This window comes from Accipiter gentilis, chromosome 19, assembly GCF_929443795.1.
Source record: "Accipiter gentilis chromosome 19, bAccGen1.1, whole genome shotgun sequence".
Classification (NCBI taxonomy): Eukaryota; Metazoa; Chordata; class Aves; order Accipitriformes; family Accipitridae; genus Astur; species Astur gentilis.
The window spans coordinates 7011047-7036902 of NC_064898.1; the positions used below are offsets into that span (position 1 = coordinate 7011047).

Here is a 25856-nt window from a genome sequence, read left to right on the forward strand (position 1 = left end):
CAAGCGTTTAAGGGAACTGGAAGGATGATCAGGCGGGCTGGGGATGTGGACTGCTGCCATTTTTGACAGCCTCAGCAGAAGACAAGTAGAAGACTACTCAGGAGTGCAGCACGTGGGCACAGTTGTATAAGGAGACCTTGCTATTCCGGGAAGGTGCTCCCCAGGTAGGCTCTGAATTATGTACTCAAAAGGCTGGAGAAATAACAGAAATACACTGACAAGAACCAATGTGAAATTCGTTAGACTAAACTAGCAACAGGGATAGAGCAGCTTTCAATGTCTCTCAAACTTTCCCATAAAAACCAATAGTGCCACAAATTCTCCACCACAAACAACGTGGCTTTATGTTACCTACCATCCTTATCTGGATTCAGTTTCCAGTCACGGCTTCTTATGTCTTTACTGTAAGAAGTCACGTAATTATATGCAATTATCAAATTACTCTTTCTTCTCAGTCCTCTACTCTTGTCAGTCAAATTCCTTTCTTAATAATTTAAATCGTACAGCATCCTCTCTGAGTCACACTTCTCTGAATCTTTTCAATATACAAACCTTCTGGACAATGTTTGAAAAATGGCCTGAATAATCACGGGTCATTCGTCTTCTCTCTCGGTGTTCTCCAATTCCCTCTTTCTTCAACCAAGGTTTGAAACCACTCTCGGCTACTGCAGTGCAACACAAGTGCAGGCTCTGTTGGTACTGATCAGGGGCCAGGATTAGGGCATCCTCTTCGGTTTCAGAAATACAGCTACTCTCATTCTTTATGTATCTATCTTGTCTAAAACAGTCTACCGTGTGGAGTACTTGGTCTTCTTTTCAAAGACATCATATGGACAGCAATCTGGGGTGCTTACCAGCTTGCCCCCCCCCCCCCCCCCCCTTTCTTGAGAAGCAAAATTTTGAAAAGATTTTGAAGCACATGATGTGAAGGATTGATATTAACTTGTTGCTTTTTCAAGGTCCTCCAGCTTGAAGAATGATGCTACTGTTAAACAGCAAGCATCTCAAGACAAAGATGTACCAAATTATACCGTAATTTTAATACAATTAAACCATTATGGAATTCTAAAAATAATAAAAGAATTGATCACTAACTTTGTATAGAAGGCTGTTATTAATTTGAGATCAATAAACCAAGACTGGTTCACATAACATTTTATTCACAAGTAGAAAAAGTATTACAAAACGATTTATACAAGATTTTAATTTACATTCCTTAAAGGAGTATTTAAAACAGCTCTGTAAGTCCCTAGACATGATACGTGGGCAGTCTAAATGCGGTGGTAGTGTATGTTTTCTATTGGCATGTACAACGTTGCTTGCCACAGGCAATATATAAAAGACCAATTTGGTTAAATAAAGGAAAAAAGTATATACATAATATACATATATATTAAAAAACTCCCAATTTTCCTCCCAATTTGCTCTCCAGCTGTCTGTGACTCATTTAAAGAAATGAGTATTTTTCTCTAGAGTTGCCGGACAAAAATGATTATACAAAGTGTAAATTCCAACGGGAAAACATACTTACTGTGGCAGACGCTGGCAAAACTTTTGAACATAGCGTTTTAAAGAACTGTTATTAGTGAAAAGTTAAATCTCCGTATGTTCTAAAAATATCTTGCCATATACTGAAATGCACATTGGATTTTTTCTATTCACAAAGTATATACAAAGAAGCACACATCTCTTCATGCACATGTAGTGAAAAATAACATTTTGTCACTTCTTAAATGTATGAAAGTATCCAAAGAAAGTATTCAAAACTACTCTTATTCTAATAGATACTTCAAAGTATTTAGCTGAGTAATTGTTCTCCCTGTATAACTGCATATTATTCTGTCAGTGACCAAATGGTAGTATTTAGTGCTTTAAAAAAAAAAAATCACTTACATAATTTCGTCACTTTGGTTTGAATTTGGTAACTATTATTCATGATTTTTGCACACATGCAAAAGTGTGAGAATAATCTCACTGGTTTTAGCTGAAGCATCTTGCTGCCTTGGCTGCCTATACTGGCTTTAGCTATTCTTGTGCGGGTTCAACCTTCTACTGGGTGCTTCAAAGCGAAAAGTCTTTCCATTATGGAATATGAATACTGTCTCAACATTTCCATTGCCACACAAACTGTGTGTGGAAAGATGAGTAATATTTATTGCAAATTTGCATTTGTTTTGCTGATTGCTTTACTTTTGTCAAGGCACATTGGGTACTTTAAAGAATAATTGCTAGAGTTCACACTGACAAGTTTCAGCCTGTTGAATGTAATGAATCAGTAGAGGTTACTGGGATTACTCACAGAAGTGAAAACTATTTTAGGGATAAAAATGGCTGCAGAACAAATGGTATTATGGGATGTGGTGCAACAAACTGCAGTTAAAAAAATCTTGGAAGAACAGCAATGAGGGCAGAGACTTGGTAATTTACTAGGCATGCACGCAACTTTGAGGATTCAACTCGGGGTTTTTTAAAATAATGTTATGAATTAATTTTTATATTTTGTGTGGAAAAATTGAATTTACACAATACTACAGTGAGCAGGACAGAGTGACGTGAACGAAAAGAAAAGGCCTGCTAAATGAACAAATTAGGTCACCATGAAGCTTGACCCTTAAACATAATGCATAACTAAAAATTATTAGTCATAGTCTCATTGTATGAATACTTTTATGGCACACCTGCTATAGTTTGACATTTTGATATGACAGTTGATTACATTTATTTCAACATCCAAAAATTACACGCTATAACAACAAGTGCTGTATTCCAATACTGAGACTACCAATTAAATACAACATCCCTATCTATACGGCTGACTCTCATTAAACTAAATCTAATTTAAAGCTAATCTCCTGCTATATTTAACAAAACAAGGCCCCCTCCCACAAACGTAATAATTGAATGGAGGGGACTTCAACCATACATATTGTAACATGCAAATTCTTTAACTCCCCAAACTAGCTTATTGACTATAATGTAATATATAATAAAAGCTTCAGTTCATTGATAGATGATCCTTGCATAAATAGAAATGTTTATTTTTTAAGTCCTTCAACAGCAGGAAACTGATTTAAAATTAGAACCAGCCAAAAAAATCCTAATGCATGCATAAACCTGCAAGCAGAATAACTGGCAACATCTTGTCCCACGCCTTCTGACATCTGTAGCCATATTTAAGATACCCACCTAAACACACTGAAGTATTTATATTTCTTGCTGTATTTACATATACTTTTAAGCGCACTCCATTAGACTTTTTGAGAATCTGAGGGAACAGAAAGCTCTTTGTTTAAAAGAGATGCAAAAGGTCATAAATCCACTTTCAGGGTTCTCCTAGGATGCTCCTTGAAGTTTCACTTTACAGCTGTTATGGCTCAGATGCAACTGCTCAGAAGGTGTGAAATGATGCCATTTTTTTTCCAGCTGATTTTGAAACCATGCAACATTGAAGACCAGACTAAGTTTGATGAGAATCAGCAGAGGAGCATACGGGAAGCGTTCAGCTTTAGTGCTGAGAGAAATAACTTGGTCTCCTAAAAGAAAGCGATAGAACAGTGGTTACATAAAGTCATAAAAAACCTGTATGTACATCTATACTTGACTAAACACTATAAAAATACAGCTATACTTACTGCTTGCTGTAAAAATTCAGCTAAACCTGAAGACTGAACCTGTATTAAAACACCCATTAAAAACCTCACATTTATATGCATATAAATAAAAATATGCTATCTTCTGACTTGTATCACGTTATTATTTATTTTGCAATATAATAACGAAGTATGGCCCTATGCAAGACTGTAATACATCCGCATGTACTACAAAGACCATCCTTCCCTCAAAATATTTCAAAAATACAAGAAAGATGAAGGGCAAATGGAAAAATGGGGTAGGCTGAGATGAAGTAATTTTCTTGGAGCTGTACAGCTGGTCACAGTTCAGCCTGAAAATACATCTCAGGTAAGCCTAGTTCCGGTCCTGTCCCTCAAATGCTGCTTAAATCTCTCCACCAAAGTTGCATATATAATGATGCACTGTAGAGTCTAAATATGGAGAAATTGTACAAAATGAATCAGTATAGTCTATTAAAGAAAAAAAATAATGAAGAAAACCCTAACCCTCCCAAACCATCTCGCTTATTCAGAATTATACACAAATCTCTGTAGTAATACATGATAGTAAAAAACCATCAGAAAATACAGGATTTTGAAATGTGAGAAAAGATGTCTACATTCACATGGGAATCATTAAGAAAATTTACAATTTCTATACCATAACAAGTATGGTGAAATATAAGTTAATTTTATAGTGATATTTGAAATTCTGTGGCTTCTTTCATCTAGGAAAAAATCTAAATAATATTAATCACATACCTCTGATGTTGATACATGGTTTAGTGGGAAAAACCCCACAAACTCTTGATTTTTTAAAATATTGTTAATATGGAAATATATTCACTTAAAACATCAAGAGAGCATTCAAGTTCCATTGATAACCACTAAAAAAACTGGGAACTAGCAGCATCGAGATTTGCAGTCACAGTCATGTCATTGTCCCTTCCTATATATACCTAGAAAATACGACTATCGCCTAATGATATTTGGCATATACCAAACTATGACAATTGCTATCTATCTGACACATGGGCTGTTAGTGCCAGACATTGTTACGGACAAAACTATATATTGTAAATAATATATTGAGAAAAATATGTGTGACCTAGATAAGGTTGATATTTTCAGGGACAGCAGTAGATTTTCAGGGTGATATATGAGTTCCATTAAAGTCAATGGCAAAAAAATTCTTGACTTAGCAGTCTGTTTACCTCCCTTTCCCCTCTTGAAAACGTCACCTAAAGAATTAAGGCTTGATTTACAAAGACTTAACAATTGCACTTACATGTTTTCACAATATGCATATTTTTTGTTAAATACGAATTACTTTCTACTTATTTAAGAACAATATAAAAGTGGCAGGCAAACCAAATGGAAGAGGATCAAAGGAAGGCAGTTTTATTTCTGCAGATGACCCAAAATTTTCATAATTACAGATAATTTTCTTAATTAAGGTTGGTAGATTATTAATATTAGTGACAACTGCTTCTGTTCCTACTTCTGCATACATGCACAAGAGACTATTTCAGCTTTCCAGCCACAGCCTGCATAACCCTTGAGTAACACCACCAATACACATGCCATAATTTGGCATCCTTTCACAGATTAGCTACTTGTTGCTCCAAGTGACTTCCAATAGTAGAAAATGCCATTTTAAAAATATAGACCACAGCTAATATTCAAAAAGATATAATGATGAAGCAGTAGCAGAGTGACTTTTTGTGTTGGTTACCTTGTTATGCAGTAGACATGATTGTTTATTACCTCTTCTCATTTTGTCCTCAGACCTGCATTTTCTCGCAACTTTTATAGATTAAATTGTAGTTTATGGACAAACTAATGGAATGTTTTATCTGATTACATGGGAATATGATTGCATTAAAAAGCATTTGAGATTCTTTCTTCTGTTTCTACTATTGCTGTAGAAACTTCACAGAGAAGGCTTTGTAAATATTTTTAGGTGAACACTTGCGTGTTTTTTATGCTTTGTTTACAATGAGCAAAGACAAGTCCTCAGTTCCTCCCTCATAAACAAGGACTAGCCTCACATAATAGTTTGGTCATAAGGGTATTAAACTGATTTTTTTCCCCTGAAATTTAATGAAAAAAAAAAAAAAAACCCTGATAAAAGCTGACTGGTATACAGACTTACCCTTGTATTCTGGTTCATATTATCTCAACATTGCAGTTTGAGTAATTACACTTTTCAAATTCAGTCAATGGTTTAAAAATGTAAAACCGTTGGATCTCTTGTAGAGTTTTCATTTATTTCAGCAATGGCTAGCTGTAACCTATGGAGAAACATAATGCTACAACTTTTTACAATTCTATTTTTATCTAGCTCTACATTCCTTAAGTACTCATCTCACTCCTTTGTAGTTCTGTTTTTTACCTCTTTATCAGTCTGTAGAGTCACTTGCTGTTCCATTATGCTTTGCCTTTGGCTGGGTTTCAGCAGCCACTGAGTTCTGAAGTGATGAAACTTCTATGCATGTTCTATGTTTGGAGATTTCAAAGGGCTTTGTAGTGTTTCCATCAAGAGACTTAGCTGAAATAAGTACATCACTTAGTTCCTGTTTATTATCCAACTCAACAGTGGCTGCATCTTCAGTCTCAGGGCTGCAGGATTTTGCAGATCCTCCAGCCAGTTCTGAATATGATTCACAGAAAGAAATGCTGTCACAACAAGCTGAGTTTTGCATAAGAGGCCAAGCATCTGAAATGTCTCCACAGGTAGAGTGTGAAAGAGAACCAAGGAACGTAGGAATCATTTCTCCAACAGAATCAGAAGCCCTGCAAAAGGATAAAAGACGGTTTCAAAAGCATTCCAGAAAATATTATCAGTATTGTAATTACTGTCATTGGTAATTATAGGTATTTCAAGAAGGTTTAACAGGGTTCTATTAAGTTAGTACTCTAGAGGCATCCTGTACAAACAAATTCTTTTGAGAAGGAATACAGCTTGTTCCTCATCTGGAAAAGAAGAAAGCTCAGGAGAACACTACTAAAGGTAAAGAGGATGCCCAGAGCCCTTCATACTGTGAATTCAGGGTTACAGAAAACATGAACTACAGTTGAGGTTGTTTATAGTCTAAAGAACAGAAATATGATAAAAAATACTATAGAGTGTTCAGATACAAAGACCGTTGGAAAGAGGAAGGAATTTATTTGTTCTCAATGCATGGCGGGGGGATGTGTGTGTTAAGACAAGATACAACAAACTTAAATTGCAGTAAGAAAGATGGTTGGGAAGACAGTGGAATCTCCAACACTAGTTCCCCCTCCCCCCCAAAACAGGCTAGACAAATATCTAACAGAAGTAAAAGAAGTAAAGTGGGTTCAGACTGGGAGAAGGGAATAGACAACAAGACTGCTTGAAAGTCCTATCTGCGTGATTTCATATTGAACATGCATTCACTTTAGATTTTTCAGTTTGTTCTGTCTAGCCTTCAAAATGTGAAAAGATTTTCTCATATTCTCTTACATGTGGAAAGGACATAATATTAAAGAAGGGTAAGGATTTTTAAATCTCACAAGGATTATTTTTCTTTTATGGAAAATGGAAGAAAGTGGAAGTAGAAACTCAGTATTTTCTATCTCAAGTGTATTTAAAGTGCATGATGATACTGACGTGTCTGAGTGCACTATACATGCCTATCTCTGTTGAAAACCCAGTAATGTTTTTTACTATAGTATACCAAAATAAGCGTTAACAAAACCAAAAAGATATACTAACACATTTTATTTCCAAAAACTGTCTACAGACTTAAGAAACTCTAAAGGCTATATAAAGTCTGATACACAGTAATAATTTGTGTGACAAAACTCAACCCACATTAACATCGCCTGTAACAGATTTTAAGCAGCCTTACTCGTTTCCAAAACATGATGCTTTAAAAGCTTTGATATACACACAAAGCATTTTCACAGATGAGGCCAAAAGTCAGGGCATTGCACCACAATTGAAGGAAATACATTATTTTGGCAAAGGAAATTGGAGCAAACTCCATTTCTACTGGAAGGAGCCACGGGATCTTTGATGTCCACATAGCATGAATATAACGTTGATTTTTAAAGCCTTAACCAAAAGATGCCTCACAAAGTACACAACTCTCAATTTGTCAGCCTTGGCGGTATAAAAGGATGACTCAAGCTTGCTGGTATTTAAACAAGTTGTTATAGAAAATCTAGGTACTTTGTATCTTGTACTTAGGTCACTAAGTCACCTTGCATAAACAATACCTATGAAGAAGCTGCCTCTACAATTTTAGTTACATTTGGCCATGAGAACAAAACAGCTGGAGACCAATTTAAACCTTATATGGAAAACAATTATAGCTAAAAGAAATAAATACATCCTGTGTTAAAATCTGTAACCAGGAAACTCTGAATGACACCATAAATTTTATATATTTAGCTCATGGCACTGCTGTAGGAATAACTACTCCACTCCACTACTGTATTTATATTTAGCTGATCAGAAGAAACTAATGGTTACAATCTGGTAGAAATTAGAAATACTAGGTATTTCAAATCTCACAGTCATTAAGAGCTTCTAAAAAAAGAAAATCCTCATGATACTTCTAAACTGTACCTTAATCCCCCCAGATTCACAGGTTTATGCAGCACCTTGCTAACCCACAGCAGAAGAGGGGGTCACCAAAGCCTCTAAAGTACCATAGAGTAAGAGGAAGACTATCTGCTTGGGAGAGAAGTCACTTCTTCATCATAGAAACTGATATATCATGTCAGCATTTATTAAATAATACTTAAAAATCAATTTTTCACCATAAACCTGTTTTTGCACAGAACAGGAGTGTATGGCTCCAGTTCATCAAAATCCCTCATTCCACTCCAAACAGCTACTGTATCTGTATAAATATTAATTTGACTGCATAAGAAATATTTAATGTTTAATAGACATTTATAAAACTAAGTTACCTTTCATTAAGCGTAGTCTGTGAGTGGAAAGCACAACTGTGACTGCTGTGCTCCATGCTACAGGTTTCATCACAGCACAGTGATGGAATCAAGTGAACTGGTCCTAAAGAATGAAAATTAATTTAATAATGTTAAAAGTGTTAAAGCTCTGTATAAATTTTGTCTCTGTACTCTTTCAAACTTGAGTATGCCAGTTATATTATAATATATGGATTTAGGAAAGAGATTCCTTATTGCAAAAAAAATGGGTTCTTTAATTTATTCCTTTCAAATGGAATTACTTATAAGAGCCAAGCCACTCTCCATGAGTAATACAGATGCCAGTCATGAATATCTACTTTTAACATTAATTTACTTTTCAATTAGATATATGTGAGAGGCAGTATCACATTCTGAGCTAAGATATTAGCATGGTACTTAAGCCTGTGGTCTTGTGTTAAATTATGTATTTATTAACATCATAAATGCATCTGTTCTGATACAACTTCACAAAATCTCAATCATTTGAATTGTTCAGGTTTTTTATGTCCTTTAGAGTTCGTGTCATGTTCTTAGACACTGTCTGGCAAATCCTCCACACCAATTTAAGTCTCTAAGTCAGACACAGTGCTACTCTTATCAGAAAGAATTAAGATAGACATTTAAAGCTATTTTTTAAGTGAAGGGTCATTGGAATGAAAACAGAAGAAAAAATCATAACCAAACAGCTATTATGTGCTTATTGAGAAATTAGCCTAGGACAAAAGGGTAGTTTGACAATGTTAGCTCTGTAGTTAAAGGTAATTTTGCAGCTCAAGTGTTAGATAAATGTTCATTATGCCATAAAGTCACTTTTAAGAAGACCTAACATACCACATGTCTGTGATGTGCTTCTCTGGCACTGGCAACAAGTTCTGTGGTCATATTCATTTAGCCGTGGTCTATCAAAACATGACAATTCAGAGCCATTGTAGTGAATGTCTTGTGATCTCAGAGACCCTTTGGACAAAATGAATAAAAACATATATTAGTAAATTATACTCTTTCTTGTTCAGAGCCCCCTATCTTCACAGAATGGTTAAGTGTCATACTATACAGTGTTTTCATACATTTTCCAACTGAAAGACCCACAATGATCAAGTGGTTTCATATAACGCAAACCACTGATTTTGCAAGAAACCCTAGACCAGCTGGTTCAACTACAGCCTCTTCTAGGAAGACGTCTGCTCTTATTTTGATGATGATTTGCGAGTATATCTTATTCACTGTTACATTTTCTCAGTGTTTAATGATTCTCAGTGATTCCCATCTAAAATTTTCCACATTCAGCTTTCAGCCACTGGGATTTTGTTTATGTTATCTTAAAGAGCTTTATATTAACAGCAGACTTCCTTTAATCTGTATAATTGTAGGCCAAGGCAAATGACTTACTAAATTTCACTAACTGAAGTTTGAATTCACAATGTCTGAATTTCTTAAAACTTACATTGTAAAGCATCTTCTCAGTGAGGAACAATTCTTACAATGCCTCTCTGAATCTTTTTATTTTTGCTTGTGCTGTAAGCAGTGATAACATAAATTCTTCCTAGGTACTATTCTTGTTTGACATCCAGTGTTTATTAGATGCTATAAACATATTTTGATAAAAGATTTTAAAACGATAAATGGGAACTAGAGTGCTTTTGACTTTTCTCTTTCTTAAGTTATGGGGCAGAAAAATATTTATTATAAACAATTTGTGAATTACATTGCTGAGCTGTTATGGATTTTTCTTTTAAAATTTATAAATCTAACTGGCTTAGGCATTTAATTCATCTTGAATATGCGCATAAAACCAAAATTGTTAATGACAAATCTGCTGTCTACAACTGGCCACATTCATTATCTTGACAAGCTGTTGTTTCACAATGGCATGTGATGCACAGATCCTCCAACCTGGTATTTCCACATTGGCACTGTGACTCTATAATGACATCCCAGCTTGGATCCCAAATAGTCCACATATATCTGTGCAGCATCTAACAAACACAGTATGGCACAGAATTAATGCAGCTGGATTATTTCTGGACATCTGCACAGCATTCTCTCCATAGAAACTCCAGCATCCACAGTGAGCTGGCAAACACGTATGGATATATAGCCTTGGGCTTCTGCTAGCTTGTTCATCTCAATGCTAAATTTGCTTGAATGCTGTAGAAATTTCATTTATTTACCTACAGAGAGATTCACCAAACTAATACTGGTATATGAATATTACAGAGAAACCGTAATAACTGGAAACTTACAGCTTGGTTTCTTTTCCATAAACTGCCTCTTACAGTAAATAACACAAAGAATAAGAAGAGCTAAGAGCACTGTCGCAAGTGCACTGCATATAACAGCTGCTAGAGCAGTGTCGCGAGGACTGGAAGCAGTTGATGGGATCTTCACAAGGTTTACTTTGGTGGTACCTGAAATAAGATTAAATTAGAATTAAGGCAAACTTTAAACATTTCAGGAATATACAGTCATGTAAATGAAAGTCTGGGAAATAGAAGAGGTTCGTAGCACAGAACAAGAAGGATGTTCCAGCTGCTAATGTAGAAACATTAGTTGCAAATATAAATAGGTACGATTACCAGCAACCACATTACAAAAAAAAACTTTAAAAAAATATATTGCAAAATGAGTCATAATGAGTGCAGATGCACACAAACGCATTCTGACTGTCCATAAGAATAGAGTAAGATCTTGACTGTGAAAACAAAGATGTCTCAATTTTTAATTATGTTAGATGATTTTAATATGGAGATCATTTCCTAGTGTATAGTTGAGAAAGCTATCCACTAGAGGGAGTCACAAATACATGAACTTCCCTTAATAAGGAAACTTTCTGAGAACTGACACACCCACAGAAGTTCAAATGCTGTCAAAGGTACCATTTTGCTTAGTTGCATATGTCATGACACCATAGTCATTTCTAGGATCAAACCTAGGATTTCCACTGTAGCAACTTTTTTTTTTTTTAATTCATTGATAGTTTTTTAACAAAGACAATACCTCTAGTAAAAATTCAGCAGCTTGACTTTATATCCGTATTAGTAAAGACTTAAGCAATGTTTCTAGATTTGACAAACATCGTTACTTTTACATTGAAAGTGAAAAAGTATCACAAGTTTTAACTACAACTATTAAAATTCTCTTAAAACTACAAATAGTCTTTTAAAATTAAATTCATATAATCATTTAGGTTGGAAAAGACCCTTAAGAACGTTGAGTCCAACTGTTAACCTAGCACTGCCAAGTCCACCACTAAACCGTGTCCCTAAGAACCACATCTACATGTCTTTTAAACCTCCAAGGATGGTGACTCAACCACTTACCTGGGCAGCGTGTTCCAATGCTTGACAACCCTTTCAGTGAAGAATTTTTTCCTAATATCCAATCTACACCTCCCCTGGTGCAACTTGAGGCCATTTCCTCTCATCCTATCGCTTGGTACTTGGGGAAAAAAGACTGACCCCTGCCTTGCTACTACCTCCTTTCAGGTAGTTGTAGAGAGCAATAAGGTCTCCTCTGAGCTTCGTTTCCTCCAGACTAAACAACTCCAGTTCCCTCAGCTGCTCTTTATGAGACCTGTTCTCTAGACCCTTCACCAGCTTTGTTGCTCTTCTTTGGATGCTCTTCTTTTTTATTACAAAATTCTTTTTTTAAGAACTTATGAATTCTGAGAGCTCATCTGTTTCAGTTACTTTGAAGTTCACATCAATTCAACAATATTTTATGAGAAAAGGAACAAAATATTGAGTATTCTCTGACAGCAAATTTTTAAAAAACCACAAACTGTATTTTATTAACTTATAAAAATAAGTTAAATGTGCCTGTTTCCCCCTGAAAATCTTTGGTTAAAACTTAAAGACTATAATTCCTAAGAAATGGTCCATGCAGTCATAAGTTTAAATTGGGAGAGAAATGTCTGCCAGAGTATATTAAAATCACTAATCAAATGTACATACATACAATTGTTTGATATCCTAACTGCAATATAATAATAGCAGGAGAGAACTTACTAGCTTAGCTAGTACAATCAATGGAATTGCATTACTCAGGAATACTTTTCTCATAATTATGGTATTTCCTCTACACACATCAAACATGGGCAACAAAGCATTTACAATACCATATTGCTTTGTTATAATGGGCAGATTGCCAAAAAAGCTAGGTATTTTGAAAATCAACTTTATTACATCCAATTCTAAGCCTTCGGACCACTTATACCAAAGAAAATATTAATGTCCAGGAAATAAAGAATCCAAAATTACACACACACACCCCCACCCAACTTATTAAATAAAGACAATTTCTGTGGATTATAGTTTCATGTAGTTGCTGGTAAGTAGAGGAATGTAAAAAAGTAGAGAGGTCAGATCATGGCTATTATTCAGAAGAAAGTTTAGTTGTTAATTTCCTGATTTCAGTGTGAAGAAAAACAAGTGTTACTGCATTTACGCCTGCTTGAATATTTCTATTTACCTTTGATTTGTACTATTATGTTCCACTGTCACATCAAAAGCGTGGAGAGCAAATTTATAGCAGATCTTTTTTATATCCTTTAACTTGCCAAATTCAACAGACTCCAGCTACTAGACAGAGTCCAGGGAAGGGCCACAAAAATTATTGAGGAACTGGAGCCTTCTCACCTATGATGAAAGGCTGAGAGAGCTGGGACTGCTCAGCCTAGAGAAGAGAAGGCTCAAAGGGGTATATCTCATCAATGTGTATAAATCCTTGAAGGGAGGGTGCAAAGAGGACAAAGCCAGGCTTTTCTCAGTGGACCAGAGGCAATGGGCACAAACCGAAACACAGGCGGTCCGCCTCTGAACATCAGAAAACACTTTTTTAATTGCGAGGGTCACCAAACACTGACACAGATTGACCAGAGTGGTTATGGAGTCTTCCTCCTTGGAGATGCTTAAAAGCCACCTGGACATGTTCCTGGGCAACCAGCTATAGGTGACTCTGCTTGAGCAGGGGGGTTGAACCAGATGATCTCCATAGGTCCCTTCCCATCTCAACCATTCTGTGATTCCGAGTTATTAAAATACAGCAAATCTCAAACCTCAAGTCAATAAAGTGGCTGAAGTCTCCTACATGAACTAGAAATCCATTTTGAAACTTTGTCCTTGTATTGAAATGTTATAATTTTCATTATCATAGCAGATGGTCTCTCTATTATTTGTGTTCCAGATGACACAATGCAATTCCAATTCAGGGTCTCAGGTACTTCTCCTCTTAAATGACTATTACCTGTTCTTCTCTTTATGTTCTTCTATAATTCCCATTACTCACAGAGTTAAGTTCTATGACCTCTTTTCCAGATCTTCATTGTTATTTAAAAGAAAAAGCAGCCAGCGTTGTAATCTTTTTGTTGTAACTTCGATGCTCTTGGCAGCAGCATTGCAATCTTCTGCAGAGAAAACTTTTAATTCAATTTCTAGGATTCTTGCAGTTGTAGTTTTAAGTTTAAACAGACTGCAGAAATTTCTGCATGGTATGTAAAGTTCTGGGATATAATTCTGTGAGAAGCCATAAAATTATATCAAAAAAAGCTATGTGGTGGGTTGACCCTGGCTGGATGCCAGATGCCCACCAAAGCCGCTCTATCACTCCCTCTGCAGCTGGACAGGGGAGAGAAAATATAACAAAAGGCTCACGGGTCGAGATAAGGACAGGGAGAGATCACTCACCAATTACCGTCACAGGCAAAACAGACTTGACTTGGTGAAATTAGCTGAATTTATTACTGATCAAATCAGAGTAGGATAATAGGAAATAAAACCAAATCTTAAAACACTTTCCCTCCACCCCTCCCTTCTTCCCAGGCTTAACTTTACTCCCGATTGTCTCTACCTCCTCCCCCCGAGCAGCACAGGGGAATGGGGGTTAGTCAGTTCATCACACGTTGTGTCTGCTGCTCCTTCCCCCTCGCTCTCTTCCTGGGCTCCAGCGTGGGGTCCCTCCCATGGGAGACAGTCCTCCGTGAATTTCTCCAACGTGACTCCCTCCCACAGGCTGCAGTTCTTCATGAACTGCTCCAGTGTGGGTCCCCTCCCCCGGCTGCAGTCCTTCAGGCACAGACTGCTCCAGTGTGGGTCCCCCACAGGGCCACAGGTCCTGCCAGAAGCCTGCTCCAGTGTGGGCTTCCCACAGGATCACAGCCTCCTTCAGGCATCCACCTGCTCTGGTGTGGGGTCCTCCCTGGGCTGCAGGTGGAGATCTGCTCCCCCATGGACCTCCCCAGGCTGCAGGGGGACAACCTGCCTCACCAGGGTCTTCCCCACGGGCTGCAGGGGAATCTCTGCTCTGGTGCCTGGAGCACCTCCTTCCCCTCTTTCTTCACTGACCTTGGTGTCTGCAGGGTTGTTTCTCTCACATCTTCTCACTCCTCTCTCCAGCTGCAGATTCTGTTCACATTCCCCCCCTCTCCGCCCTGTTCCTAAATCTGTTCTCCCAGAGGTGCTACCACTGTTGCTGATGGGCTCGGCCTTGGCCAGCGGCAGGTCCATCTTGGCTTTCTGTCAGACATAGGGGAAGCTTCTAGCAGCTTCTCACAGAAGCCACCCCTGTAGCCCCCCACAAACAAAACATTGCCATGCAAACCCAATACATTCCACCCCTTGCCTCTGTGAATCACGTATTTAAGAATTATCATTAAAATCCACGTTCATCACACAAACTTCACAAATTTTACTCACAATAACAAAAAGCATTCCCCACACCAAAATCAAAATAACATCATCACAACACTGAAAAAAGTGGACAATTTACACACAATCCACCCTTGTCCCTTCACCGCAATTACAACAATATAAATTCCCCACAGTCGTTCCACTCTTCACTCTCTAGCTGTGTTCAGTCCATGTTTTGCCCGTTACCTCTCCGAATTACTATCCTTATCTCAAACTCCTCATGGCCCATGCTGAGTCCCTAAAAGGACTGTAGTGGGTTGACCACAGGTGCTCACCAAAGCTCCTCTATCACCCCCACCGCCTCCTTGCCATGCAAACCCAATACAAGCTAGCTATACGGCAACGTGTGCTGGTGTTGGTGTGAAAACCAAGGACTGTGCTTTCAATTTTAGTCAACTGCTTGATCTAGTCTTTAGAAGGTTAAATACAGCCCGGACAAGTATTTAAAAACAATACAATAAAAAACTGATCAGAACATCTTCAAATATTTTTCGTATCAATATATGTATATCAATACCTGTATTGATGTACCTACCTAAAAGTACTAAATAGTTTTAAGAAATTAAGCCTTCATAATTAGTAGAAAAAAGAATTGTTAATTTTGAAAGCAAAAATAGAACAAGAGAACTGGAGGTGGAACTCCTATATTTTTGTCTCTCTTCATTTGCTCACAAAATGTATCTATTTACAAGTATAATTTCATACTACATATTCTGGGAAATTATAAATTACGTATATTTCTTTAGTGCCCATCAGCAACATCCAAACTGGAAATACAGTGATTTTATTTTACACTGGGACAGAAAAAAAAAAAAAAAAAAAAAAAAAAAAATCAGCCATCTAGTTATTTAAGATTTATTTTATTTGGTTGATTTTTTTTTTTTTTTTTTTTTTTTTTAACTTGAGAAAGCAATTTTCTATTCCTGAGAATGCCTACCACTCATCTTCACCTTCAAAGAACTTTTTGGAATAGCTACTGTGAGCAGTCCATTGTAGTGTAGCTCTAATTATAATGATAGTGATCTTCCCTGCAGAGACCAACATTTCAGAAGTGGATTGCTATTGTAGAAGTGGCCCGTTGGGCATTGCTGAACTCTGCTTTCAGTGTTACTCAGATATGTATGAATTTTCTTAAACTTTCTCTTTCTTTTCAGGCTTACAGACTTAATGGTCCCATTTCAGTAAAGCAAGGATGTTCGTTTTAAACTTTAAACTTGTACTTACATCTATTAAATGATTACATGATTAAATTTAAATATGTAATTAAACACTTTGTGAATTGGACGTGATACATTAAGAAAGGAGGGAGGTGGTGCACACTGTTGTACGATTTTGGAAAGCATATGCATATTATGCATCACAAAAATAAAACAAAAAATATATTTTACTTAAGAAATAGATTTCCTTTTCTAAGTCTTAGTTCCAACATATTCTGGAAAGGTACTAGTGCTAAAGAAGAACTACGCAAATTACCAAGCTGTCTCCTGCATAATTTTGAGCAGCAAGCCTAAATACACATTCTTCCCTTAACAAACCAATAGTACAATGTAACGTCAGTATATACAAAGGTGTGGTTCTTAAAAGCAAGTAAAGTTTCTGTTAATCCAAGATGGTTAAATAGCAGTAACTCAGCTAATACGGAACATATGAATCCCAGCTGTATCACTAAAACTTCTGCCAATAAACAGAATAGTTGAATTTTCAGCCTATTATACCAAACAACCAGAGACAGGACAAAATGAAAAAGACCTCCTTTATCACTTATTTCATGTTTATTTTCTCAGATTTTTTTTTTTTTTTTCCCAAACCATGATTACCTACAGTCACTACTGGAATCAGAATGCCTAAAAGAAAGGTTTCTGTGGTAGATTAACCATGTAAAATTAGAACTTGCAACATTTTACATTTCTTCCATGGATATAATAAATAATAATATAATAATAATAATATAATAATTACCAAAGTTGAGGAGGATAAAATGTGGATTATGTTTGGTTTTTCTTTCTTACCATATCAAGTCAATACTAACCCAAAGAGGGTTTACTCAATAAAACAAAGCTAATCAAAAATCCACTTAGATAGCGATAACATGGTAACATTAGACAAGAGTGCCATCTTTTAGAGTCAGGATTGAAAATAAGATACAAAAGTAAATTAAAATGTTTTTAATTCCTGGAATATGGGTATTTCTGGTCAGGAGAGGGAAAAGGAGTATTTCCCTATTATAAAAAGTGTTTGCCCACTACCTTTATGCTGAATGGCCCAAGTCAGCGTTATCAACCTTAATTTGACGAGAATGAAGGGCTCAGACATACCCTCAAGTTATGATAATTTAACAAGTTACTGCCTGTCAGCTGAATTGCAGTGGCTATCTGTATGCGTGCTCTTGATCCATGGAAAACGCAAGGCAATGTGACTTCTCTTAAAACTCCTTCATTTTGAAAAAAGTTTAAAAGATGTTTATGTTCATTTAAAAATAAAAAGGCAATCCCTCTACATAGTCCCCAAGAAGCAAAAAAGTGTATTATGTGTAAACATGATGTGTGTATATATAATTCAGATACTACAGCTATTATATATGTATGTATATATATAACACATGTGTAATATATACTACTGAGCGTTAACTTCAATGGAAAGTAAGTTGTCCTGAGTATATTTCTGAGTCTTTACAAAGCAGCAGATTGCCTCCCTGCCCGATCCTTCAAGTAGGAGGTAAGAAACTTTATTAAAATTTACTGTGGGAGACTGTGGTAAACATGGAGAGAGAGAGTCTCCCAACATCTGTAAAAGGCCATTTGCGTGCATGGCCTACACCCAAAAGTTCATCATGTCAAACCACATTTTTCAAATGTACTCCAAGTGCTGACTTTAAAGCCTTTAGTTTCCAAGTTAGTGCCCTACAACTTTTTTTTGTTTTATTTTGCTGGTTTTTGTTATTTTTTTAATAGATGTACCAAAAAGCCCTAGGGAAGAAAATGACTATTGAAGTATTTAGCCATTGTTTGGAAATCCTGAGAAATGTGCTTATAAACTAAAATCTTCGGAATTTGATTTATTCGTTTCCAAGACCGTTTCTCTTGCACTGCATATTTTCACAAGCTCCAACTGCTGACAGCCTTTTATGTTTAAAGTGGTAGAACAATTACACTGTGTATGTGAATTTAAAATATATATGAACTCCACAGCACTGAATACACACCACTATGTCTGTAAGGCACAGTCAATCTCTGCAACGTGGTTTTCTTCTAGTAATTAAGATGTGTTAAATCCTGGTGCTACCATGGTCATCTAAATTGAACTGATATATGGGCACAAAAGTAACATTATTTCATACACAAAACTTTCACCTTTGAGAACTGTCTAGCCATTTAAAAATGCTACTGCATGAGAATAAAGCCTCAAATCAGGGGTACCCTCAAATAACCTGAAAAAAATCTGAGTAAGCAAAAAATCAGAGGAAATGGGATAAAAATCTGTGTCACTGCTGAACTACATATTCTCTCCCCACCCCCCCATAACATAACTGGTTATCAGCATGAAAAGACAGTATGTCTCTCCTTCAGAAATACTTAGCATAATCTGGTGGCACAAAGTGTATATTGCTGTTAATATGACTGTGGTGGTGTCAGCAATTGCCCTTCTGACTTTTGCTTCTAGCAGCACTTTACACCTCTGACAGTTGAGGGTGTCTAATACCTATTTTGCAGAAAACGCAATTTCTTTCTCAGTTGCTTTCATGTATTAAATCAGTAACACATAAAGTTTATGTCAAAACAGGAGATTGCTTGATACAGCAGAAAAGCTATTTCCCTACTTCACTTCTAACTTGTACTTTTCACCAAATTATTTTCCAAACATATTTTGTGAAAAAAGAACACAATATTTTAGGATATTCTCTTGTTCAAATCCAACTATACAATGCATCCATCCCACCCAGGCTATGAAAGTTACTTTGTCTTTTCAACAGAAGATGAAAGTAGAAAGTATCTGGTTTGTATTCTGTATGTGCAGTCCCATTTCATCATTAGGACTACCCAGTTACAGAATAAAAACAACCTGCTGCAGTATATGAGTCAATTAAGCCTGTTTATGACAGTTACTGCTTGTATACACACTCTATCACTCTCAGTTCCAAAATGCTTATACGAAGTATTACCTACATAAGCAGAAGGGTTTGTATTGCCTAAATGCACACCATTTTCAAGTGGGTAACTACTGTATTATGTGTTTTCTAAAAGAGGAGAGGAAGACCACATACCATATATATTCACTAGTTAAATGACAATGGAATGTATGTAAATATAAGAGTAAGTATGTCTGAGGTTTGTTTCTTTAGCCAACAGAGAGTAACTCACTTTCATTAATCAAAGTTGTAATTGAAAATTGTGAATTCCATGCATGCTGGTTACAGATCTGTTCTAAAAGTTCCAAACAAGCTCTCAGTGTTGCTGTGTGATGAGCTTGTAGATCGGTGCGTGGATTGGGTTTCATTTAGTATGGATTGAAACATGACAGAGTGGAAAACTCCATCCTCTAACCACGACCAGACGGGCAGGACTGAGAACTGGTAGGGTAGCTGTGATGCTTTATGCCCTCACCTGGGCAGGGAACGTAGGTGCTCTTCCAGCTATGCACTGCTGCCACGCTGTATGTATTTCAAGTGCAATTGCTGCGTACAACCACAATCATTGAAATTAATACAGTACTATATACGTATTTGTATAAATCCCAGTAAAGTAAGAAGTGAAATGTAAATCAGTCATAAAGGAGTTTTTGCTTCCCTATGACTCAACGAGAAGTAATTTCTAACACTTCCCTTTCTACCCAAATTATTTCCCTCTTTGCCCTGGCTCAGCTGTGGCAAAACCCAGGGAGTAAAGCAAAAGCTTGCATGACAATTGCAAGCCTGTATCCTAAATTTGTTAATACAAACTTTGATAAACATCACTAACTAACAGTCTATGCAGTAAATTTTCAAGAGCTATGGTTTTTTTTCTTGTTTTAACAATGTTTTGTAAAGATAATAACAATACTCAGCTACCTCTCTTCTGTCTGCAGACTGGATACCTGTTTTGCCATTGGAATCACAGGGTATATTGTGACAATTTTCAGTCACAAAGGTTTTATAGCTTTAGACAATAGGGATTGTATATTGAAACAAAAAATTTATATAAATGAGACATTACAAAACCTACTATATTTGAATATCAATTTATGTGCAGAATCATTTGCTTTTTTGCTTAAAAAGGAAGTTTTTGAATTGGCCAAATAATCTATCTAGTCCAGAAAGCTAGATGTTCCAGCAGCAATAAAAAAATTCAATAAAATTTTAGTACCCTTTCCTTGTTGCTTCCTGACCTACAAATAAAATACAAAATAAGTGGGTTATGGAAAGTGAAATCCTGATGGTTAGAGACATTCCCACTCTTCAAAATCTCTGTAATGTATTAACATTTTTTTTACTGAATGTGAAAAAACATAAATGCCAAGGAAATTCTTCCAGGTATTAGAAATTCCATGCAGAAAGAGCCTAATTCTAAGAAGTGACTAATAAAAAATAAGTACTGAAAGAGATCTGGAAATACATGTGTGTGTCCACGTACGTTCAACACTGGAAGAATTTATTACATTAAATTTTAAAAAAGTTATTTCTGAATTAAGAGAGTATATGAGAAATAAAATACTAGAGTCCCACAACTTTCAGATAAGCTTTTGAATAATCTAAAACTCAATGCACAATGCCATATAGTGTCATCAATTTTATATCCATTTTGAAGAATGACAAAGGACTTGATTTTTTGGCACTGGTCTTAAGTATGCAAAGGTTAAGCCCTAAAATCTGTAATTTTTAAATCCAAGGTCTGTATCTGGGAAACTCGAGGCCCATACTAGATCACATACTTCCTATATAGCACGAAGTAAAGTTAAACAGAATAGAATCTGAAATATCTGTCACACCAAGTAACACGGTGCCTCAAGTCACCATGCTCAGCCTATAGACGTAGAAACCCAGAGAAGGACACTAAACTTTGTTCTTCCCATAAATTACTCGGAGTGGCAGAGAGGGGCTTCCATCTTCTCTTAAAACTCTCCTGAAAACAAAAATCTATGATCTTATTTTAAAATTAAATTGAGGGGGGAGAAATCACGAGCATGGCTTATAATGCCTTTCATGTGCAACTCTTGAAAGAGGAGGTAACATGGGGTTTCTGCCTTCTGTAAAAGCTTAGGAGTACTTTGTCAAGAAGCACGAGACAGAGGTTCAGTTGCCTTCTCTGCCACCTCCATGGAGATTGTTTTAGCCACTAGGCTACAAGCTGAGCTTGGTAAAAGCTTATTCCTTCCCTCCAGTTGAATTTGCCCAGTTGTAAAGCTTCAGCAGAGGCAGTAAAGACCCCTCTTAGCATAGCCAACAGTCACGTGAAATGTAGAATGCCACAAAATTAAATAAACCAGTCAGGCTTGCCCACCACTTACTTTTTTCCTGTTTATAATTATGTTGAAATATCACTAAGTTAGGTTAAATTCTCCAAGCAAGGCAACTAATTCTGAATGTGGGGTGGTTACTGGGTTTTGCTGAAGGTTTTTTTGGGGGGTGGGGCTGGTTTTTTTGGTTTTTAAAAACATAACTGTTAGCCATTTCCACATATTGGGGGGAAAATATGTCTGTACTGTGGAAAAAACAGTGTGTTTATATAATTAAGACTGTTTCATAATACTTACACACAACTGGGTTGAATTATGATTCTGAATTAAGGTGGAAGTTAAGAGTTGCATAACCAACCCTACTAGTATTTTCTAACTTTTTAATGTTCAAGTTTGAAACCTCAGCATCTTTTAAAAATGCTTTTTTGGGTATGTAATCTGAAATACATGGGATTAAATATAAAATTTCATAATTTTATAACATGTAGCCTTAACACCTTTAGAAGCTGGACATTTATAACCAGCATATTGTAATACTGCAAATATCAAAGTAAATGTCATGATTTACTGCAAACAAAGTTACCTACTGTGCAATAGTAAGTACGCACATGCAAACTATAGTACAGATGAAAAAGCTGTAGCTTTGAAGTCGGAAATAATAATACCTTATAAAAAGCAGGTTTTAATTCACCACTTAAAGCTTTGGGGATAAAGTAATACAGAACAAAAGGCTGCTGCGTACAAGATCTTTGCTTTGTTATATTACTTAATCTGAAACACATCTCCCCTCTTTAACAGAAGTCAATACGAATTAGTCATAGAAGACACTCTGAAAGGTTATCTTTGAAAAAGTCAGGCTCTATTGGTGAGATTCATCTGTCCAAAGCAAACATCTGCTTCTGAGGGAGTCACCTGAACTTTCTCTACATGGGGCAAGGGGGGAAGGCTCTTTTATGGTGCAATTAATCTGATTTGTTTTAAACACCTCCCTTGACCATGATCATTCCTCTCCACTGAATACAGACTGGGCCTAAGGTCACCAGCTTGTAGGTGTAGCCATTTTAGATACCCACAGTCAAGAAGGAGGCATCCTACTCTTGTTTGTCAAGCAAGGTCGCAGGGTTTTGGACGCCTTTGGCTATTTTGACTTTAATTTCTCTGTTTCAGTTCATTAACTGTATAACAGACACTATACATTTTACATCACTTCTATTGTAAAGATAAAAGTCAATAACAACTGCAAAATTTGTAACAACTGCTTTACAGTGGCAGAACCACAGAAAAGCCCAGTGATAATTAGTAACTCACATTCTGCATGGAACATAAAATAGCATGTAGCAAATAAGGCCAGACGTAGAATTATAGGTTTTGCCTATCCTGTGCTTTAAATGAACAAGGGCCCAGTGGGAAATAACATATGCAACAATGTAAATAAAGCCTGTATCAGACTGACTATATATGAAGGAATCTAATTATGGTTGCAGGCCTCAATTTTGGCAGATTCTAACTTTGGCAAGTGTTCTTAGAATGTGGGCTTTGGTTTGTAAGAAACATTTCCTCAAAGAATAAGAAAAGTGTTTTTTCTTTAATTTATATTTTTATTTATTTAGCAAGAGTGAAAAAATAAAAATAATCTACACTCTAAACACTCAATTTTCCTCCATAAAATTAATGAACAAAAAAGGTAAGAGGAAGATCAAGTTTTAGGAAGACAGATACAATCATTCAATGTTGAATTTGCAGTTTTCATCTAACCTGATATTGGCATCTAGATGAAACTCTAACTTCAGAAGTCTGAAGGTCTAAAGACGAAGTCAGAACTACTCACCTTAGGTGCTCTTTCTAAAACAGAGCCAGAAATAGAAATCTCCAGAGAAGTAATTAATCTGAAATGCCTTGAAAGACTGCTTAGTGTTAGTCATTGAAGCTTACCTTACCTGGCTTGCCTGAACTCTTGAGGTACCTAATTCTCTCCACTGATTATCAGTGGGAATTTGGGCTGACAACTTCAGTGTTAAGCATTAACCTTTATACGCCTAAATTAGGGTGCATTAATTCCATCCTAAATTTCTACATGCAGATATGGTAACTATAAATTACATTCAGTAGTACGCACATACAATTATACCACTGGACTTAAATGGAACTTTATTAAAACTGGTGGATACAAGCCTTTATTTAAGAAAACTGTAACAAAGAGCTAACCTTTTTAAGAAACAGTCACAGCCTATACCTCAAAGGCACACATCACTGCCCAAAGTAACACGTGAGATCACTCTATGATCTTTGTAAAAGAGGAGGTTGGCAGCACATTGCTTTAGCACAAGTGAACCGGTAAGAGTGAGAATGTGTGAGGCCTATCACCCAAAAAATTAAAGGTGAGCAAAGTAGAGAACAACAACTGGAAGGATACAAGTGATCAGTAGGAACGTTAGGCCTTTTTTCTGTTAGGTTGTTTCCAGCTCTTGAGGTGTTTATAATGAATCATTACTGCTAAGGGCCTTAGTGCACAACTCCTGTTTTAAGGCTATCGCATCTTATCCTACTTCCAATACATTTCAGTCCTCCAGAGTGGTATTTCAGTGTTCTTTTGCTTAACAATGATTTTCTTAAGAGAGCTGGCAATATGGAAAGTTTCAGCATAGAGGGGTTCCCTGTTTCCTACTGTATTTTTTTTAAACAAGAAATTTAAGAGAAACACAGTCTAAGTATTTCGTAGCCAAGCAATATAGCCAATAGTATCCACCAGCACGAAGTAGAATAAAAAATCCCAACACGCTACTGTGCATTTGTTTAGCAGTATTTTATACTCGCATGTCAGTCACAATTTGGACTTTGTACCCAAAAGCTATAGCAGCCAACATGTATTTATACCACAGGCACCAAAACTCAGTGCTGTTCAAGTGGTGCTAATGCAACCGTTCCCAGAATTAGCTGGGTGATTGTATGAGAAATTTAAACTAATATTTTCAGTCTGAACATACAGTAAAAGCATGTTAATAAATTCATATATTTAAAAGTCATATGCTTCTGTAATTAGAAAACATCTAAAAAATCTAAATTAAAAATAAAAAAAAATACTGCAAAGCTGTAACTACTACTCATTTTTTCAGATTATCCCCAAACACAACAAAGTAAAAGTTAACCAAAAAAATGTGTTGCAGCTTTACTGCAATGTATGCAAAACTGGAATAATTTTGATCAACCCAATGGCCAAGTTAAATAAGAACTCTGCAAACCACTCCATACAATGAACAGATAATTACTTATAGCCACTGCAAGGTTGGGCTAAAGGGCTAGCCACATTAGTAAGTACACATAAGAAGAAAGAAAAAAAGGAAATAGTACTTATTCAGTACAGGTCAACGATTAGCCCCTTCTCTGTAACTCAGGAATTTCAAGTTCACTTTAATCTAGTGTAATTGAGCTAACCAGCTCTTACATTAAAAAGTAATGATTAAGTTAAATTTCTTGCAGACATTCTGTACCTAAAACAAACATGCAGTATGCCTCTGGCAAAGAAAGATACTAATTATAGGATTGACTCATAAGATGAAAGGTTGCACAAGTTACTACTAGAAACAAAAGTATGGTAAACTGGCTTGAAAAAACATATTGAAATTCTCATACTCCGCAGTTAAGATAAGAATTTCATTTTCTAACTGTACTTAACAGTATCAAGAAAAACTAAATATGTTTGCAAAGTGTTTGTTCATATTTTAGATAAACAAATGAGAAGTGAATACTGCAATTACAAACTTCATCATGCTATACACTAAGGAATTTTTTAACCTAATAAAGAAGTGAGGTCTCTACAGTGAATTTTTACTACAAACCCCCATGCAAAATTAAGTATTTTGGTCACTCTCAGCTTTCTTTTGTTATATAAAACATGCTCTTAAAACAGATATGTAAGGATTCATTGCATTGTCAGGCAGTGAATCCCTAACTTCACTCCTATAACTTATCTCTTATAAAATACTCTTATTTGTATCTCAAGGACATTTTGTGTTTTTAAAACTGCTCAGAAAATATTTTCATTACAGAAGTACAAATGCAATTATAATCAAAGGAAGAAAAAAAGACAATACATTTCTGAATGAAAAGGTAAAAAACCCACACCAGTTAATATAGCAGAAATGTCTTCTAATGATTCTTTTGTGCA

General features: G+C 36.1%; 1 protein-coding gene across 3 annotated transcripts in view; it reads right to left on the reverse strand.

Annotated features, from left to right (window-relative positions):
* Positions 1-1179: 1179 nt before the first annotated feature.
* Positions 1180-25856, reverse strand: part of TNFRSF19 (TNF receptor superfamily member 19) — a 62264-nt gene continuing 37587 nt past the window's right edge. For all 3 annotated transcript variants that reach the window (XM_049823036.1, XM_049823035.1, XM_049823037.1), the window contains 5 exons: positions 10820-10984; positions 9408-9533; positions 8556-8658; positions 6007-6407; positions 1180-3533 (listed from right to left, as the gene is read on the reverse strand). In XM_049823036.1, coding sequence (XP_049678993.1) covers positions 6014-6407; positions 8556-8658; positions 9408-9533; positions 10820-10984 — 788 coding nt within the window. In that variant the 3' untranslated portion in view covers positions 1180-3533; positions 6007-6013. The remainder of the gene's footprint in view (positions 3534-6006; positions 6408-8555; positions 8659-9407; positions 9534-10819; positions 10985-25856) is intronic.